This window comes from Scyliorhinus canicula, chromosome 14, assembly GCF_902713615.1.
Source record: "Scyliorhinus canicula chromosome 14, sScyCan1.1, whole genome shotgun sequence".
NCBI classification, from domain to species: domain Eukaryota; kingdom Metazoa; phylum Chordata; class Chondrichthyes; order Carcharhiniformes; family Scyliorhinidae; genus Scyliorhinus; species Scyliorhinus canicula.
This window is the reverse complement of record NC_052159.1, coordinates 60,131,201-60,152,272: the sequence shown is the minus strand read 5'-3', so window position 1 is coordinate 60,152,272 and position 21,072 is coordinate 60,131,201. Positions and strand designations below refer to the sequence as shown.

Here is a 21,072-nt window from a genome sequence, read left to right as displayed (position 1 = left end):
CCATTCTTGGCCCGCCTCTTGGCTGCCTCCACCCTCTACCTCCTTCCCACTGTCTACATCAAATCCCTCCCACGTCAGCAGAACCCCCCCCCCATTGTCCGATGGTGATCAGGTTCCACAGGTTCGTGGACAAGGAGCGGGTGCTGCGGTGGGTGAAGAGTGCCAGGAGCAGCACGTGGAACAACAGTGTTCTCCGCATATACCAGGACCTAAGCCAGGAGGTGGCTCGGCGGCGAGCAGCCTTTAAACAAATCAAGGAGGAGCTGTTCAAGAAGCACGTGAAGTTTGGCCTGCTGTTCCCGGCCCATCTTTGGGTCACGCATCAGGGTCAACACCACTACTTCGCCGAGCCTGAAGAAGCGATGGACTTTGCGAGGGATCAGGGGCTGGTCCCGAAAAGAGGTCCCACGGGCGCGAATTAGGACCCAAGAACTACCGTATGAAGGGACGCCGAATGTGCCTGGACCGCTGTTCAACGGTTTGCTGGGTTAAAGGTGCCAAGCAAGACATTTGGGACGCTTCCCTTTGTTTTTGGTTACTGGTTTTTTTTTCTTCTTCCTCTTTTTTCTGTTTTTTCTTTTTCGTGTGGGTTTTTACTTTTTATTGGGCTCGCTGAGGCCACTGGAGCCGGTATTGTAACTAAGGGTGGCCGGTCAGCAAGGGCGGTTAAGGACGTGAATTGGGGGTTTTTGTTTTACGATTGTGTATGCCTTCCTGTGCCAGTGAGTTTGCTCCAGTGGGCTGGAGAAGGGGATGGGGCGCTGGGGAGTGGGGAGGAGGACGGGGAAACAATGGAAATGAGACAGGGGGGGGGCGCCGGAGTGATGAGTCACCGGGCTCGCAGATTGGCTAGTCAAGGGAGTCAGGTGGGGCGGGGGAAAACAGCCAGTGGAGGGCAGGGTTGGGGATTGCGGGGGGGGGGGGGTTCTGCTGACGTGGGAGGGATTTGATGTAGACAGTGGGAAGGAGGTCGAGGGTGGAGGCAGCCAAGAGGCGGGCCAAGAATGGCGCGACGCGCGGGCTGGGGGCCGGCCCGAGAAAGGCTGATCACCTGGAATGTCAGGGGACTGAATGGGCCGGTTAAGAGGGCACGGATGTTCGCGCACTTGTGGGCTCTAAGGGCGGACGTAATTATCTTGCAGGTGACGCATCTGAAAGTGTCTTACCAGACTAGTCTAAGGAAGGGCTGGATTAGCCAGGTCTTCCACTAGGACTTGGACTCGAAGTCCAGGGGGGTGGCAATCATGATCAACAAGCGGGCGCAATTTGAGGCAGAGGGCATAGCCACAGACAGTGGGGGCAGATACCTGATGGTAAGGGGCAGACTGGAGGGGAGAAGAGTGGTGCTGGTGAATATATATGCCTCGAACTGGGATGACGTGGACTTTATTAAAAGAGTGCTGTGGAAGATCCCGGGACCTGGAAACTCGTAGGCTAATAATGGGGGGGGGGACTTTAACATGGTCCTTGATCCGGCGCTGGATCGGTCGTGTCCCAGAACGGGTAGACTCCCAGCAATGGCAAGGGAGCTGAAAGGGTTTATGGAGCAAATGGGGGCAGTGAACCCCTGCAGAGCCAGACAGCCGACGGGAAGGGGCTACTCGTTTTACTCACACGTCCATAAAGTATATTCTAGGATAGACTTCTTTGTCCTAAGCAGGGACTGTATAGGGGAGGTAAAGAACACGGAATATTCGGCAATCACTATCTCGGACCATGCCCCGCACTGGGTAGACCTGCAGGTCGGAGGGGCGAAGCACCAACGCTCACAATGGAGGCTAGACGTGGGACTGCTGTCAGAGGAGGTGATCTGTGAGAGGCTTCGGAGGTGTATGCAAAATTATTTGCAGGTGAATGATACAGGGGAGGTCTCAGCGGCGACCCTGTCGGAGGCGCTAAAGGCAGTAGTGCGGGGAGAGTTGATCTCAATTGGGGCGGACAGGGCAGAGATGGACAGATTGGTTAGGGAAATGTGTCGGATAGATGAGGAACACGCGGAGTCCCCGGGGGAGGTTTTACTCAGGGAGAGGCAGAGACTACAGGCGGAACTGGGGGCGTTATCCACGAGTAGGGCCGTGGAACAGCTTAGGAAGGCGAGGGGCGTGGTGTACGAGCATGGGGAAAAGGCTAGCAGACTGTTAGCGCAGCAACTCAGGAAGAGGGAGGCGACCAGGGAAATAAATAGAGTGATGGATGGGGAGGGGTGCAGAGTGGAGGACCCGGCAGGATTGAATAAGGTATTCCGGGACTTCTATAGCAAGCTGTACACTTCGGAGCCTCCGGAAGAACCGGAGGAGATGAAAAGGTTTCTGGACGGGTTAACATTCCCAACAGTAGGTGGGGGGCGAGTGGATGAGCTGGGGGCCCCGATTAGAGTGGAGGAGGTATTGGGGGGGCCTAAAGGCCATGCAGTCGGGGAAAGCTCCGGGGCCGGATGGATACCCAGTAGAGTTTTATAGGAAGTTCTCTGAGTTGGTGGGCCCGGTCTTGGCGAGGGTTTTTAATGAGGCAAGGGACAGAGGGACCCTGCCGCCGACGATGTCGCAAGCCACTATATCACTGATACTGAAGCGGGATAAAGATCCGGAAGCGTGCGGGTCATACAGGCCAATCTCCCTGATCAATGTAGATGCCAAGCTCCTGGCAAAGGTACTGGCGATTAGAATTGAGGACTGCGTACCGGAGGTGATTGGGGATGACCAAACTGCGTTCGTGAAAGGCAGGCAGCTGTCGGCCAACTTGAGAAGATTACTTAATGCGATAATGATGCCCCCGACGGGCGGGGAGGTGGAGGTAGTGGTGGCGATGGATGCCGAGAAGGCCTTTGACCGGGTGGAGTGGGGCTATCTATGGGAGGTGCTCGGACGGTTCGAGGAGGGACTGGTGAATTGGATCAAGTTATTATATCAGGCCCCCAAGGCCAGCGTCAGGACAAACCGAGAAGTCTCAGAGTATTTTAGACTATACCGTGGGACAAGACAGGGCTGCCCGCTCTCTCCGCTGCTGTTTGCGCTGGCCATAGAGCCGCTGGCGATTGCGCTGAGAGCCGCAAAGGGATGGAAGGGGATGGTTAGGGGCGGAGTGGAACATAGGGTCTCTCTTTATGCGGACAACCTGCTCCTGGACGTGTCGGACCCAGTGGCCGGGATGGGAAGTATACTGGAAATGTTGAGGAAGTTCAGCCAGTTCTCAGGATACAAATTAAATATGGCCAAGAGTGAAATGTTTGTGGTACAGGCAAGGGGCCAGGAGAACAGATTGAGAGGGCTACCATTTCGGCTGGTTGAGGAAAATTTCCGGTACTTGGGGATCCAGGTGGCGCGAGACTGGGGCAGGTTGCACAAGTTAGATTTGGCCAGGGTAGTGGAGCAAATGAAGGGAGAGTTTTGGAGATGGGATGCACCCCCGCTGTCGCTGGCAGGGAGGGTGCAGACTGTAAAGATGACAATCCTCCCTAGATTCCTGTTTATTTTTCAGTGCCTCCCAATCTTTATCCCACAGTCCTTCTTCAAAAAGGTTAACAAGAAGATCATGAGCTTTGTCTGGGCGGGAAAATCCCCACGGGTGAAGAAGGCGATGCTTGAGAGGAGCCGCAGCGAGGGAAGGCTGGCTTTGCCGAGTCTGATTAACTATTACTGGGCGGCTAATATCGCTATGATAATGAAGTGGATGGTGGGTACGGGGTCTATCTGGGAGTGGGTGGAGGCGGCTTTGTGCAGGGGCTCCAGCTTGGCAGCCCTGGTCACGGCTCCTCTACCGCTGCCGCCGGCCAGGTACTCCACCAGCCCGGTAGTGGTGGCGACCCTGCGGATATGGGGCCAGTGGAGGAGGCATGTAGGGGAGATGGGGGCGCCAATCTGTGACAACCATCGGTTTGCCCCCGAGAGTATGGATGGGGGGTTTCGGGCATGGCGGCGGGCGGGGGTGGGGAGGGTGGGCGATATGTTCCTGGAAGGGAGCTTTGCGAGTTTGAGGAGCTTGGAGGAGAAATTTGGTCTGGTAAAGGGAAATGATTTCAGGTACCTACAGTTGCGGGACTTTGTCCATAGACAGGTCCCATCCTTCCCACGCCTCCCGCCATTGGGGATCCAAGACAGAATAGTCTCTAGGGGGGAAGGAGGGGAGGGTAGAGCCTCTGATATTTATACGGTGCTCATGAAGGAGGAAGGGTCCTAGACGGAGGAACTGAAACTCAAATGGGAGGAGGAGCTAGGTGGGAAATGGAGGACGGGATGTGGGCAGAAGCCCTGAGTAGGGTGAATTCGACCCCAACATGTGCCAGGCTCGGCCTGATTCAATTTAAGGTCGTTCACCGGGTCCACATGACGGTGGCTTGGATGAGCAAATTCTTTGGGGTAGAGGACAAATGCGCTAGGTGCGCAGGAGGACCAGCGAACCACGTACACATGTTTTGGGCATGCCCGATGCTTAGGGGGTACTGGGAGGGATTCGCGGGGATCATGTCCCGGATGCTAAAAGCAAGGGTGGCGATGGGTCCAGGGGTGGCAATTTTTGGGGTTTCGGAAGACCCGGGAGTCCAGGGTGAGAAAGAGGCCGATGTTTTGGCCTTTGGTTCCCTGATAGCCCAGCGACGAATATTATTGGCATGGAGGGACTCAAAGCCCCCGAAGACTGAGTTGTGGCTTAAGGACATGTCGAGTTTCCTAGGTATGGAAAAAATTAAGTTCGCCTTGAGGGGATCTGTACAGGGGTTCGCCCGAAGGTGGCAACCATTCATTGACTTCTTTGCGGGAGAGTGAGCGTCAGCAGGGGGGAGATTGGGGGAGGTTAGAGTAGGGTAGAGTAGGAGGGATAAATTGGCGGGTAGTGCCGGTGGGAGACGAGCGGGCTTGTGCAGTATGTTACGATTGAAGTAGTGAATGTATGTGGATGTTTGCACATTTTTGCCTTTTTTGCTTTCTTTCGGTTGATGTCTGTAACTGTTTACAATGCCAAAAAACTACCTCAATAAAATTGTTTGTTAAAAAGAAAGAGATGTTTTACTGCAATTGTATAGGGAATTGGTGAGGCCACACCTGGAGTATCGTGTGCGGTTTTGGTGTCCTTATCTGAGGAAGGATGTTTTGCTATGGAGGGAGTGCAGCAAAGGTTTACCAGGCTAGTTCCTAGGATGGCAGAACTGTCATATGAGGAGAGACTAAATCGGTTAGGATTATATTCATTGGTGTTTAGAAGAGTGAGAGGTGATCTCGTAGAAACTTACAAAATTCTAACAGAATTAGACAGGATATGTTCAGAAAGAATGTTCTCGATGGTGGGGGGAGTCCAGAACTAGGGGTCATAGTTTGAGGATAAGCGGCAAACCTTTTAGGACTTAGTTGAGGAGAAATTTCTTCACCCAAAGAATGGTGAATCTGTGGAATTCGTGACCACAGAAAGTAGTTGAGACCAAAACGTTGTGTAATTTTAAGCAGGAATTAGATATAGCTCTTGGGGCTAAAGGGATCGAGGGATAAGGAGGGACAGCGGAATCGGGGTACTGAACTTGATGATTAGGAATGATCATGAATGGCAGAGCAAGCTCGAAGGGCTGAATGGCCTCCTCCTGGTTCTATTTTCTATGTTTCTATGAGCTAATATTTTGATTTTTACCTTTACACAGAATTCGAACATATGAGCATGAAGTGCTATGGGATAAAGCTCTTGTAACATATGATATTGAAATGAATCTCCCTGTCTCTACACGCCAAGCTGGTATTGTCCAGGTAGAGTTGCTGTCTTAAGTCCTAAACCTTATTGATGTACTGTATTATAAACAGTGATAATGTTGTTGGACAAGTGATCCAGTAATTGTCCCGGTAACATTAGACAAAAAAAAACTAGGCCCAACCTCTGGGTAATTGCAGAACTGAGCCTCCAATCACTCATACTGACACACTCCTGTTTTGGCCCACCCCGTCCGAAACGCCAACTATACCCATTGAGCCTCCCCGACAACCTTTCGACCTGACTTCCCCACCTGGCCATGTTAGCACTCCCCTGCCACCCAGCTGCTCCCTGACCTGACCTGACTAGCCTCTTCCATTACTACCCTTCCTGACTCGCTCACCCCCTGTCACCTGACCCACTCACCCCCTGTCACCTGACCTACCTGTTCAATACTAGATCTAAATTACCTTTATCCGTAGTTCGTTCCACAATATGTTTCTCCAAGAAACTGTCAAAAAAGCATTCTGCAAACTTAATCTTCCAGACCTCCGTTGCCAATTTGATTGGTCTAGTCTATATTAAAATTAAAGACCCCACAAATAGTACATTGCCTTTGTTGGAAGTTCCAATAATTTCTTGTTTAATGCTCTGTCTAATTATATAACTACTGCTAGGGAGCTTATAATACTCCTATGCCAACTAGATCTGCAGGTAGCTTGCACCAGGCGGAAGGAGACCCCTCTGCCTCTTTGGAGCAGTACTGATCTGAAACAGTGACAAAGGAGTGTCCATGGGTCCAGCAGCATGGTGCTGTTCATGAAGACCAGCTTGGCATGGAGATGGAGGGCAGGAACCAGTCTGCCTCAGCAGAGTGATATACATCGCATCAGGAGCAATGCAGCACTATTACAGTGTTGTACTCGCCCTGAAGTCTCTTGCTCATTAGGACCGCCTTGTGCACGCCATTCTTTAGCAATTGATTTTAGACTGACGTAATTTCACGCTGCTGTGACGCAGGTTTGGGAGACCTGACGGGATTCCGTAGGGAAGCCTTTTAATGAACATTTATGAGGTGCAAACAACGCTCGCACCACCAGCCAGCAAGAAGACCAACTCACCATCGGGAGAATTGCAATGTACTATTACACTGACCGGTTTCTTACTTTTTGGCTCCCACTAGACTCTACGCTACCATCCACCACCAAAGCCGCTAAGGGTGTGATGGGGCAATTCCACCTTATCTCACTTAACCTGCAAACTGCTAAAAACAAACAGCTCCCTGGTCTATTAACTCACTTTGTACAATCGGCATATCTGTTGATTCTTGCAGATATTTTCTTTTTTTCTGTTATTTCCAACTATCTTGAAATGCCAAATTTTAGTTCTCAGTTCTGATGAAAGATGCTTGATCGTCACCCTTCCTTTTACAAATGTTAACTGACCTGCCATGAATTTCCAGCAATTTTTGTTTTTATGTCAGATTTTCAGTTTTCTTTTACTTCGCAAAAACATTGGGAATGGACAGATGGTGGCCATTTTGCAAATCCTGTCCGCAATTGTGTGTTTATTTATCTTTAACTTGCTCACAAATAGTTTGAAGAAATCTAAAGTTGATTTTTATTTGTTGAATGCAGGCTTTACAGAACTTTGGATTGTGCCACATTCTCACTACATATCTAAAGGGACTTGAAGCTGAAAATGCAGAGTGGTGTGAGGAATTGCAGGAAATTCGTTTCCAGGCAGCCTGGAGAAACATGCAATGGGACCATGTCCCTCAATGCAGGTAAATGCAAAGTACCCTGCTTCAAATAAACTCATAAATGCTGATCTTTTGGTGAAATTTCTAGCTTATTGCATTAAATATAACTTCTCGGGCCTGAAGCTTGAATCTGGAATTCATGCCTGAGGCAAAAGCAGTGTGGTGGTTTCAAAGGAAATTGGAAAAAGGGGTTACGGTGAAGGGGTGAGGTAATGGCACCAATAAGTTGCTCTTGCAAAGAGCTGGCACGAGCTCATTGGGACAAATAGCTTCCATCTGTGCTATAACCATTCAATGATTCTCTCCTAGAAGCTAATACTTAAAAATAATTTCAGAATTATTTTGGCAACTTGTGAATCCATTTTTGTTATAAATTGCAGTGAGCGTTTGCTTTTCAACAACAACTTGTATTTAAGTAGCACTCTTAACGTAGTATAAAATGAAAAATGAAAATCGCTTATTGTCACGAGTAGCCTTCAATGAAGTTACTGTGAAAAGCCCCTAGTCGACACATTCCGGCGCCTGTCCGTGGAGGTTGGTACGGGAATCGAACCGTGCTGCTGGCCTGCTTGGTCTGCTTTAAAAGCCAGCGATTTAGCCCAGTGAGCTAAACCAGCCCCTAGCACCTATAACATCCCAAGGCGCTTAACAACAACAGTCTGTAATACTCTAAACCAGTGCTTCTCAAAGTGTGGTACGCGTACCGGTGCCGGTACACGAGCCATCGTCTGCCGGTACTTGGAGTGTTTCCAGAAAAGAAAGAGACAGTAATCCTGGATTGGCTTGTTTCGCTCACCGGTCCCTGGCACATTGAAAAAAAAAACTGCCGGTACGCCACATCAGATAGTTTGAGATGCACTGCTCTAAACCCCTAGTTATATGCTGCATTTCTACCTCCAAGCTTTGTCATTTTAAAAGACTAGAAATTCCACTATCTTTGCTTCAATATATTCTTGTTGAATTACACTTATACTTTGTAGTAATGAAGTTGTACAGGTATTTGGCAGACTGATTCATCTTTGACTTGCTAAATGATCGTTTTATGTTGTTTCTTCCAGAGATGAGACTTCATGCCCCGGGTATCATGAATCTGTGTACAATGCATTGCAATCTCTGAAAGACCAAGAATTTTCTGCTTTTCATGAGGTCATAAAGTTTGCCAGGTAACTTTGCAATCACTGGTTAATTCACCCGTGGCAATCTCAGAAGCAAGTTTTTCTTTTCATTATAACTGGAACTGTCCTGCTCATCTTTACTGACACTGATATTTACTTCAATTCAGCTTAATATTATTTCTCATGTTTTTTTTTTTTAAATAATTTTTATTGAAAGAGTTTTTCCATACAGACATTTACCCCTACTAATTTTTAAATTATTTACAACACAATCCCTCCCTCGCGCGCACCAGTCCCCCCCCCCCCCCCCCCCCCAGCAACAACTTAACAAACAGGCAGCCTACAGTTTCCAGACAGGAGCAGCGAGCAGACGTGCCCGCGTTACAGTCGTGCATGTCCCCCCACGGCCATTGCTCCCCCCCCCTTCCCCCCCCCCCCCCCCCCCCCCCCCCCCCCCCCCCCACCCCCGGGTTGCTGCTGCCACGACCCCGTACGCCTATCTCTGATCTAAAAAGTCAAGGAAAGGTTGCCACCGCCTGGAGAATCCCTGTACCGACCCTCTCAGGGCAAATTTGATCCTTTCTAGCTGAATATAGCTAGCCATATCGTTAATCCAAGTTTCAACGCTTGGAGGCCTCGCGTCCTTCCATTGAATTAATATCCTTCGTCGAGCCACTAGGGACGCAAAGGCCAGTATTCCGGCCTCCCTAGCCTCCTGTACCCCCGGTTCTACCCCGACCCCAAAGATCGCAAGCCCCCATCCTGGTTTGACCCTGGACCCCACCACCTTCGACACTGTCCTTGCCACCCCCTTCCAGAACCCTTCCAGCACCGGACATGTCCAGAACATATGCACATGGTTCGCTGGGCCTCCCAGACATCTGACACACCTGTCCTCACCCCCAAAGAACCGGCTCATCCTTGTCCCCGTCATGTGAGCTCTATGCAGCACCTTAAATTGAATGAGGCTCAGCCTCGCACACGAGGAGGAAGAATTGACCTTCTCCAGTGCATCCGCCCACGTCCCGTCTTCTATCTGCTCTCCCAGCTCCCCTTCCCACTTGGCTTTCAGCTCCTCCCCTGATGCTTCTTCCGCCTCCTGCATTATCTTGTAGATGTCTGATATCTTCCCCCCTCCGACCCAGACCCCCGAGAGCACCCTATCACTCGCCCCCTTACTGGGGAGCAGGGGAAACCCCTCCACCTGCCGCCTAGCAAATGCCTTCACTTGTAAATATCTGAACATGTTTCCCGGGGGGAGCTCAAACTTCTCCTCCAGCCCTCCCAGGCTCGCAAACCTCCCCTCTATAAACAGGTCCTTCAGCTGCCGTATGCCCACCCTGTACCAGCTCTGAAATCCCCCGTCGATGTTCCCCGGGATGAATCTATGGTTCCCTCTTATTGGCGCCGCCAACAGACCTCCCATTTCCCCCCTGTGTCGCCTCCACTGCCCCCATATCTTGAGGGTGGCCGCCACCACCGGGCTCGTGGTGTACCTCGTGGGGGGGAGCGGCCATGGTGCCGTTACTAGGGCCCCCAGGCTTGTGTTGCCACAGGACGCCCTCTCCATTCGTTTCCAAGCTGCCCCCTCCCCTTCCATCATCCACTTGCGCACCATTGACACATTTGCCGCCCAGTAATACCCCGAGAGATTGGGTAGTGCCAGCCCTCCACTGTCCCTACTCCGCTCCAAAAAGACCCTTCTCACCCTTGGGGTGCCATGCGCCCACACGTAGCTCATGATGCTACTCGTCACCTTTTTGAAGAAGGCCCTAGGGAGGAAGATGGGCAAGCACTGAAATAAAAACAAGAACCTTGGGAGGACCGTCATTTTGATTGACTGCACCCTCCCCGCCAGCGACAACGGTACCATGTCCCACCTCTTAAATTCCTCCTCCATCTGTTCCACCAGCCTGGAAAAGTTCAACTTGTGGAGGGTCCCCCAGTTCCTTGCCACCTGCACCCCTAAGTACCTAAAGCTCTTTCCTGCTCGCTTGAAGGGGAGTCTCCCAATACCCTCTCCCTGATCCCCCGGGTGTATCACAAAAACCTCGCTTTTGCCCAAATTTAGTTTGTACCCCGAAAAATCCCCAAACTCTGCTAATAGTTCCATTATCTCCGGCATTCCCCCTTCTGGGTCTGCCACGTACAGCAGTAGATCATCCGCATACAGCGATACTCGATGTTCCTCCCCTCCCCTAGTCAGTCCTCTCCACCCCCCTGAACCCCTCAGTGCCATCGCCAACGGTTCAATCGCCAGTGCGAAAAGTAGGGGGGATAGGGGACATCCCTGCCTGGTCCCTCGGTGGAGCCCGAAATACTCCGACCTCCTCCCGTTTGTCACTACACTCGCCGTCGGGGCCGAGTAGAGCAACTTCACCCACTTAATAAACCCTTCCCCAAACCCAAACCGTTCCAACGTCTCCCACAGGTACTCCCACTCCACCCTATCGAATGCCTTCTCCGCGTCCAGCGCTACCACTATCTCAGCCTCCCCCTCCACTGCCGGCATCATAATTACATTCAGCAATCTCCGCACGTTCGTGTTGAGCTGCCGCCCCTTCACGAACCCTGTCTGGTCCTCATGGATTACCCCTGGCACACAATCCTCTATTCTAGCTGCCAGGATCTTTGCCAGCAACTTGGCATCCACGTTCAGAAGCGAGATAGGCCTGTAGGACCCGCACTGTACGGGGTCTTTATCCCGCTTCAATATCAGGGAGATCAGAGCCTGCGACATTGTCGGGGGCAGAACCCCCCCCCTCTCGCGCCTCATTAAAGGCTCGTACCAGTACCGGTCCCACCAAGTCCACATTTTTCTTGTAGAATTCCACCGGGAACCCATCTGGCCCCGGCGCCTTCCCCGCTTGCATCTGACCTATTCCCTTGACTAGCTCCTCTAGCCCTATTGGCGCCCCTAGCCCTTCTACCAGCCCCTCCTGGACCCTTGGGAACCTCAATTTGTTTAGGAAGTCCTCCATTCCCCCTCTCCTCGTCGGTGGCTCAGACCGATACAACTCCTTGTAAAAATCCCTGAAGACCCCATTCACTTCTTGCCCCTTCTGCACTACCTTCCCGCCCCTCTCCTTCACTCCCCCAATCTCCCTAGCCGCATCTCGTTTGCGAAGCTGGTGTGCCAGCATCCTGCTCGCCTTTTCCCCATACTCATAGACCGCGCCCTGTGCCCTTCTCCACTGCGTCTCTGCCTTCCTGGTGGTCAGCAGGTCGAGCTTGACCTGCAGGCTGCGCCGTTCTCCCAGCAGCCCCTCCTCTGGTGCCTCCGCATATCTCCTATCCACTTCCAATAGCTCCCCCACCAGCCTCTCCCTCTCCTGCCTCTCCTTTCTTTCTCTGTGCGCCCTTATGGAGATCAGCTCTCCCCTGATCACTGCCTTCAGGGCCTCCCAGACCATCCCCACCTGCACCTCACCCGTGTCATTCAAGTCCAGATAGCTCTCAATGCTCTTCCGGACCCTTTTACACACCTCGTCGTCCGCTAACAGCCCCACATCCAGCCGCCACAGCGGGCGCTGGTCCCGCGCCTCCCCCATTTCCACATCCACCCAATGTGGTGCATGATCAGAGATCGCAATGGCCGAGTACTCAGCTTCCCGTACCCTCGGGATCAGCCCCCTGCTCAACACGAAGAAATCGATTCTGGAGTACACTCTATGGACGTGGGAGAAAAAGGAATACTCCCTCGCCCTCAGCCTACCAAACCTCCATGGGTCTACTCCTCCCATCTGCTCCATGTACCCCCTCAGCACTTCTGCCGCTGCCGGCCTCCTATTGGTCCTTGAGCTCGATCTGTCTAGCCCGGGGTCCAGCACTGTGTTAAAGTCCCCCCCCATGATCAAGCCCCCTGCCTCCAGTCCCGGAATGAGGCCCAATAGGCGCCTCATAAAACCCGCGTCATCCCAGTTCGGGGCATATACGTTGACCATCACCACTTTCTCCCCCTGCAGCTATTATTTCTCATGTTAATTGCAGTTCAGGAAAGTCTTCAAATCCTGAGACTTGTATTTCTTAATTTTTATTGACGAAGGATGCATTTTCTGTTTCTATCACAATATTTCCAGAATCTGGAGTATTTTGCTTTTATGTTATGATGTGTTCTCTAATCGCTTGCATGCATTCATCCTGGATGTCAGGATGACACTGAATTACAATTTACTGTGCTGACAGGGTGAAAGAAGTTGAAGAATTATGCAAAGGCAGCTTGGAATCAGTTTACTCGCTGTATCCTACATTGTGCAGATTGCAGATACTCGGAGAACTAGAAACCATTGGGCAGCTGTTGTCCAGGTAACCAGCTGATATTTTATTAGCACTTATACTGAGATGTTATATTTATTCTTTGCATGTGGAATATTCTGAGACATTTCTCGGGTATCTCTTAAATTGCTGCAAATATACAAGGGTGGATGTCAGATGAGGACAGCATCAGACTTGGCTGTGCCCCCTAGAGTTTTTTTTTTCATTCAATCTTAGGATGGGGGCATCACTGACTCAGCCAGCATTTATTGCCCATTCCAAGGTGTCCTTGAGAAATCGATGGTGATTAAATACCCCACCATACAGTTCACCTACGAGAACTGCTTAGGTGTATGGTACTGTGACTGCGTGGTGTATGTTGAACTGCAGACCAGCAAGGTGTTAAGAATGGTGCAGAGGATATGGATAAGAAAGGGGATCAAAAGCTACTCCAGTCTGAACTGATGGGGATCATATTCAAAGCTTAGTTTTAAACTTCTACAGGATGTTATGTTCATTTTCAGATCTGCGACATGTGAGGCATTAAATGAGGTGCACAGAAAATGGCAACAACAACTTCAGCTTCTCAAGGACAGCGATTTTACCTTCCAGGAACCTATCTTAGCCATGAGAACAGTTATTCAGGAGATGCTTATCAAAAGGGAAATGGATGATCAAAGGAAGAATTTCATTAAAGATGCTCTGACTGAACATTTGCTTCAAATGGCAAAATTAGCGCGAGCAGCCAGAAATTCCCAGGTTTGGCACCTTTTAACAATTATTTGCTATGAAAATCAAATAGTATTGCCATTGTACGTGTAAAGCATTTAAGCGTTTTAGGCAATAATGCATTAGCTAAAGTTTTGAATACAAAGCAATATGTGTTTTGTCTGCAAAACCTTGATCTCTCTAAGTGTTCATATTACCGTATCAGTGTATTTATCACTGATCTCATACTCATGCCATCTCTGAAACTATCTATTTCCACTTCCATAACACCGCTCAACATTAGTTCCCGGTCAAGCAATGTCCAAATATTAAAATTCTGTTCCTTGTTGTCAAATCCCTCTGTAGCCTTGTACTTTCCCTATTTTTGTAATCTCCTCCAACATCACAATCTTCCGACATACCTGCACAGCTGTAATTCTGTCCTTTTGTGCATTTCTAATAATAATTGCTCGGCCATTGATGGCTGCGCCTTCAGTTGCCTTGGCCCCAAGCTCTGAAATTCTCTCCCTACACCTTTCTGTTTCACTGCCTCGCTTTCCTCCTTTAAGACACTTCTTAAAACCTACCTCTTTGACCAAACTGTTGATCATTTGACCTTGTATCGCCATATGCGGCTTGGAATGATACCTTGTTTTGTTATGCTCCTGCAAAGTACCTTGGATATTGCATTACATTAAAAGCACTATACCAATATAAGCTGTATCTAGAATATAACATAGAAAGCTTATGTCTCCCTTGCTTGTACGTTAGGTTGTCTCTCAGGTACACTGAATATTTTCGATTTATAAAAAGTATTGTTTGGTTACAGCTGGCAGAGAAAGCCATCTTCCAGATCAAACAACACAACCCAGTTGGGTTTGGCATTTCCACCTGGCAACTGGAAGAAGCCCAGGTCTTTTGGGGTAAAAAGGAACAGAGTCTTTCTCTTGATGTTCTCAAGCAGATGATTGGCAAATTAGAGGTATGTTCAATAATCTCAAATTATCCAAGCAAAAAAAAGTATCAAATGTTTTCTTCCACGATTAGTAAATTAAGGGGTTTGGGGGGGATGGAGGGATATGGTTGTGAATCCAATAGGTTGCAGGGACTGCAGTATATTTGGTGAATGCACGCAAACACAGAACAATGTAGTGGAAATGGTTCATGTTTACTGGGTCTGCTTACACTTTACAGGATATTTTGTTAATTGTATAGTCAAAGCTGTATTTCAATAAGCATTTTTAATCAGTTAGAACAGGGACTAACTTCCAGTATGTCAAATGTAAATCAGTTTTGGAAACAAAGTAGCCTTATCTGTGTTGACTCTGCAGACAAGTTGTGGATTAGAAGTGCATCAGGTTATATTACTGGACAAATCTGTTCTAGACTAAGTAGGAACTTGGATGCATGGTATTATTCATTGGTGCTCTTTGCAACACAGCATAACTTTTGAAATTACCTGTGTGTAGTGTTTGTTCAGAAGGGGATGACGAGGTTTTTAAGATTATGGTGCTAAAATTAAGAAATTTGCTACCAGACTTGCCTCAATATTCAGCTAAGTGGTTACTTTTTTTCATTTCTGATGTTTTAGCGTCTTTCTGCTTGTTCTTCTTTCCTTAGGTAACCAGCAACGAGTCATTAGTGCCGCTGTATGTTGAGTGCCTGCGACTTTGTGGAAGCTGGTTGGCAGAAACATGTTTAGAAAGTCCTGGCACCATCATGCAGAAGTATTTAGAAAAGGTGAGAATGAGTAAATAAACAATGACTTATGTCCTGTCGTGATGCATTTGGGGAACAAATTTGTCTCTCAACCCTAAAATAATGAAACTAATGCAGAGCCAAGAGAAGGGTCATTATAATGGCAATGGTGCATCAATCGTTCATCTGAGTTCCATTAATTGCCAAAGCACTGAGCCATTCCATGATACGCAACATTTGTTCTCCATTGCAGAATGCAGACACTAAATTAAAATCAAAATTGCCTCAAGGGATTTTCCTAAAACTGTTACGTTTGGTATTTAATAACATCATCGTTTGTTTTTGCAGCCCCTTTCTCTAAAAACAAACCTGAGTTGTATACTTCACTATTTTGACATCTTCAGCCTGTAACTGGTATTATAGCACCTAATTGTTACCATTTGTTTTATTAGGCTGTGACTCTTAGCATTCAACACAAGGACACAGTTCACACTGGGAAGATGGAAGCATTTTTATCGTTGGCACGTTTCTCAGATGCACAATACCAGAGTATTGATAATTACATGAAATCATCTGAGTTTGAAAACAAACGTGCACTCCTCAAGAATGCCAAAGAGGAAATCCATTTGATCAAAGAACACAAAATTCAAACAAATAGGTAAGCAGGCATGAAAGCCATTTTTCATGAAGATAATTAATGTACATTCTTTACAAAACAGTGTAAGACTGTCCTTCTAAACTTACTGTATTACAATTACCCTCTGATTAATTTGGTTTACCACAATCTACCCTCTAAACTTGAGGTCTGATGCCTGTTACGCTATCACTCCTGTGCTGTCTGACCTACATTCAAATCATTTGTGGAATGTGGGCATCACCGGCTGGGCCAGCATTTATTGCCCATTCCCAAGTTGTTCCAGTACAGCTACAACACTGCCATCTCCCAACAATGTGGAAAATTGCCCAGGTATGCCCTGTGCACTAGAATTGGACAAATCCAACCCAGCCAAGTACTGCTCTATCAGTCTGGCGGCACACTAGCATAGTGGTTAGCACCATTGCTTCACAGTGCAAAGAAGCTCGACAAGACAAAGCAGACGCTTGATTGCTCCTCCTTCCACAAACATTCAAACCCTCCACCACCGACAAACTGGCAGTTTACATGATGCACTGCAGGCACACGCCGAGGTTCCTTAGGCAGTACCTTTCAAACCCATGACCACTATCATCTAGAAGGACAAAAGTAGCAGATACCTGGGATACCCCCCACCTGGAGGTTCCCCTCCAAATCACTCACCACCACAACTTGGAAATATATCCTTGTTCCTTCACTCCCCCCACCCCCAACCATACTGTGGGTGCACCTACACCTCAGGGACTGTAGCGATTTAAGATGACAACTTGCCACCAACTTCTGAAGAACAACTAGGGATGGACAATAAATGCTTGCCTAACCAGCAACACGCACATCCTGTAAATGATTTTTTAAAAAATTAAAATGCCCTTTCAGAAGCATTTAAGAGTCAACCACATTGCTGTGGGTCTGGAGTCGCATGCAGGCCAAACCAGGTAAGGACGGCAGATTAGTGAATCTCACATCCCACAGAAGTAAAAAAAGGTTTTGTCTCCTTATTTGAGGTGAGATATACTTCCATTTGAGACAGTCAGCAGAGATTTACTTAGTTGACTCCTGAATTGAAAAGTTTGGCTCATGAGGAAAGGTTGTGCAGGTTAGGCCTATATACACTGGAGTTGTGAAGAATGATAGGTAATTTTATTAAAATATAAAAGATTGCGAGAGGACTGGAGGGTAGATACTGAGAGGATGTTTCCCATCATGGGGAATCTAGAATTTTGAGCATAGTTTCAGAATAAGGGGTTTCCCATTTAAGACTGGATGAGGAGAAATTCCTTCTCAGGAGGTTGTTAATCCCAGAGTGCTGTGGGAGCTGGGTCATTGTGTATACTCAAGGCTCAGTTGGACAAATTTGTGATTCACAAGGGAGTCCAGGGTTATGGTTGGGGCAGGCAAGTGGAGCCAAGGCCATAATCAGATCAGCCATGATATTGAATGGCAGAGCTGGCTTGAGGAGACAAATGGCCAACTTCTGCTCCTGCTTCTTATGCTCTTATGAGATATCTGTACTCCTCTAATTCTGGCCTCGTGAGCATCCCAATTTTAATTGTTCCACATTGGTAGACATTCCGTCTGTTTTCAAGGTCCCAAGCTCTGAAATGCCCTCCGTTCACCCCTCTGGCTCTCTAAATTACTTTCCTCCTTTAAAATATTCCTTGAAACATACCTCTTTGACCTTTCCTTATATGGCTTGGTGTCCATACTTAATTTCATAATGCTCCTGTCAAATGCCTTGGAGTGTCTCACTATGTTAAAGGTGCTATATAAATACAAGTTGTTGTTAGTTCCAGTTAAATGCCCTGGCCTTTTCTGTGTATGGCAGTTATGTTCTTTACCCATCACATTGCACAGCTCCATTCCTTCATTCCATTACAAGATTTTTAAAATTTAAAATGTTGAATGACACATGCCCTTTCAGTTCACAAAGCCCATTGGGAATTTTTTTTTTCCATATCAGGGAGTTGATCCACTGATATAATTTGTCGGCTTGTCAAAGCAGTTCCAAAAGTGCCCGGTGAATTAGATTCAAGCATTAATCTGGTATAGGAACAGGAACTGTGCGATCCACAAATGTCAATACTGGTGGCATCATTACTCCTTTTAAGTTAGTCAAACCAAATTTAAACATGGAGCTATTCTGAGACAGGACAAGCAGCTGCTTTTCCATAGGAAGAGGAAGAGAAATCCTAGGAATGCATCCTGCTGGAATTCTCCAGCACTAACTATCCTGTCCTCCTGGTTAGTGATGGACCTGTAATGATAAGTGGCCGAAATGAAAGAAAATGCAGAGAGAAAAACTACGACAGTTTGAAAAAAAAACACCATCCCTTAGTTGATTTTATTACACATTCTAAACATTTTCTGTTTGCTAGATATGTGGTGAAGGTACAACGAGAATGTGAATTAGATGAACGAGCAATGTGTGCATTGCAAGAGGATCGCAAACAGTTTCTGTGCAAAGCAGTGGAGAACTACATCAATTGCTTACAGAGTGGAGAGGAGCATGACATGCGTATATTTAGACTCTGCTCCTTGTGGCTTGAAAATTCAAATGTTCCAGAAGTAAACAGTAACATGAAGGTAACGTCTGGTAACTATGTCAAGCTTCTGATGACATTGAAAATCAGCAAAAACTGAAATTGTGTGTGATGTTTCATCATTTTAAAGTTAGCATATCAATAACTGTCTCTCATCAGACTCCGATTTCAGTCACACAAATTAAAATGCAAGAAAACTTGAAACAAGTAGCAGTTATTTGGGCTGTGAAACCGGACCCCACCCTTCACTTCTGGCTTGGACAACTCATCACCTAATCTCATGAGGACAGTTCTACACAAATCCTTCCCGACCTCCACTGTTGTTGTGAAGATAATAGATTGTTCACTAGAAGTTAAACTTTTGTCCTAACACTCTTGTCAAGCTGTGCTATTTCACTTGGCAATTAATACAGCAATGTCTATGTTTGTGATAATTTTAGTGAAGCCGTGAATACAGGCACTGAGTGGGTGCTGTGCTAATAAGACACACTTTGAGTCACATACCTTTGGGATTAATTAATTATTACATAATTTATACATCCCTGGAGGCACTAAAACAGACAACTGCAGATTTGACACTCCAGCACCAATTAGAAGTATTTTTTGTGGTGTAGCATCTGTGGTGTGCAGTGTGCTGTCTGACACACAACAGAATATTTTGGGATTGTTCAGGGACCGAGTGAAAGGGTGTGCAGTTCGCCGACGGTGGTGAAGATCTGGAGGAGGAAGGATGCCCTGTACCCGCAGAATTGGAAGGACTCCACCTTCATCCTCTCTCCTGCAGCTCTGTCTAACCTCTTGTCTTCTTCCCATTCCATGTGTCCAAGATGCCTCCTAGCAAAAAGCTCCTGGGCAAGTGTCCTGATGGATGACTCTTATAAGGTGAAGCAGCAGAGCATTCACTCTCTTGAGGTGAAGCCCTTCAGTTAAATAATAGAATGGTCACAGAACAGAAGCAGACTCATCATATCTGTGCTGGCTGTCTCCCGACACAATTCACTTGGTGCCTCTCCCCTGTCTTTTCCCAAAAACCATGCACGTTTTTCTTTTTCAGATAATGATTCAATTGCCTTTTGAACCCCTCCATTGAACTTGCCTCCACCATGCTTCTAGACAGTGCATTCTAGATCCTAACCATGTGCTGGGTGAAATTTGTTTTTCTTGTGTTGACATTGCTTCTTTTGCCAAATACATAGGGCGCGATTCTCCGCTCCCCAAGCCGGGTGGGAGAATCGCGGGAGGGTCCGCCGACAAATTTCGCCCCCCACCCCGCGATTCTCTCTTCCTCCCCCGCCCCCGCTCGGAAGAATCGGCGCTCGCCGTTTTTCACAGCGAACGGCAATTCTCCGACCCGGATGGGCTGAGCGGCCTGCCATTCGCGGCCGTTTCACGACGGCGGCAAACACACCTGGTCGCTGCCGTCGTGAAACGGGAGTGAGAAGCCCGTTTGGGGCTTGTAGGTGGCCTAGCAAGGAAAGAGCACCACGACTGTGCTTGGGAGGGGACAGGCCCGCGATCGGTGCCCACCGATCATTGGCCCGGCGTCCAAATCGGACGCACTATTTCCCCTCCACCGCCCCGCAAGATCAAGCCGCCACGTCTTGCGGGGCGGCTGAGGGGAAAGATGGCCACCGCGCATGCGCGGGTTTGTGCCATCAGCGTCATGACATCAGCCGCGCATGCGCGGGTTGGAGTCGGCCAACCTGCGCATGCGCGGCTGACGTCATTAGGCGCGCCAGCCGCGTCATTCTTGGCGCGACGCCCCCGCTGCCGAGAGTTACGGAGCGCCGCTCCTAGCCCTGCCGAGAGGGGAGAATAGGGGGCGAGGAGTGGCCTCCGAGGCCGTCGTGAAACTCGGCTGAGTTCACAACGGCCCGCCCGATTTTTCCCAAAAGCGGAGAATTCCGCCCATAAAATCTGTGCCCACTGGTTCTAGATCCTTCCACTAATGGGAACAGTTTCCCCCCATCTATTCTGCGCAAATCCCTCATGATTTTGAATATCTCTATAAAATCTCCTCTCAACCTTCTCCAAGGAAAACAGGCCCATCTTCTCCAATCAATCAACGTAACTGAAGTCGTTCACCCCTGGACATTCTTATGAATCTTTTCTCTGATGTTTTCACATTTACCAAACCATTCACGCGAAGGTGCGTGGTGCCCAGAACTGGACGCAATACCAGTTGTTACCGAAGGTTGGTGAAGCCTTAACAAAATCTCCCAGCATGTCTCCAAAGTGTTCTCAAAGCCATCAGCGGCAAGTGGAAATTTAGCATAACTCAAGTAGTGCCCAAAGCCCTCAGCAATGGGTTATTCATTCCTATTCAGTCGCTGTTAGGAAAGGTTATTAAATGAGGAGAAAATAATTACTTGATAGTGATTTTTCCCTACCACTGAACATCTCAAAGTGCATTTAAGCCAATGAAGTACTTTCTGAAGTGTCGTCACTGTTCTAATGTAGGAAATTCAACAGCCAATTTGCACTCTGCAAACTCCCACCAACAGCATTTGCAAATGACCAGAAAATCTGTTTCTGTCATGTTTATTGAGGAATGAATATTGGCCAGGACACTGGGGATAACTCCCCTACTCTTCTTTGAAATAGTGCCATGGAATCGTCTACATCCACCCAAGCAGGCAAGTTGGATCTTAGTTTAATGTCTCATCTGAAAGATGACTCCTCTGACAGTGCAGC

At 48.2% G+C, this 21,072-nt stretch overlaps 1 protein-coding gene across 3 annotated transcripts in view; it reads left to right on the top strand.

The window, feature by feature from the left end:
- atm (ATM serine/threonine kinase) overlaps nucleotides 1-21,072 on the top strand; it is a 215,734-nt gene that overhangs the window by 146,033 nt on the left and 48,629 nt on the right. For all 3 annotated transcript variants that reach the window (XM_038818310.1, XM_038818311.1, XM_038818312.1), the window contains exons 42-50: nucleotides 5,624-5,726; nucleotides 7,305-7,453; nucleotides 8,488-8,592; nucleotides 12,730-12,849; nucleotides 13,323-13,557; nucleotides 14,336-14,488; nucleotides 15,127-15,246; nucleotides 15,657-15,862; nucleotides 18,214-18,421. In XM_038818310.1, coding sequence (XP_038674238.1) covers nucleotides 5,624-5,726; nucleotides 7,305-7,453; nucleotides 8,488-8,592; nucleotides 12,730-12,849; nucleotides 13,323-13,557; nucleotides 14,336-14,488; nucleotides 15,127-15,246; nucleotides 15,657-15,862; nucleotides 18,214-18,421 — 1,399 coding nt within the window. The remainder of the gene's footprint in view (nucleotides 1-5,623; nucleotides 5,727-7,304; nucleotides 7,454-8,487; nucleotides 8,593-12,729; nucleotides 12,850-13,322; nucleotides 13,558-14,335; nucleotides 14,489-15,126; nucleotides 15,247-15,656; nucleotides 15,863-18,213; nucleotides 18,422-21,072) is intronic.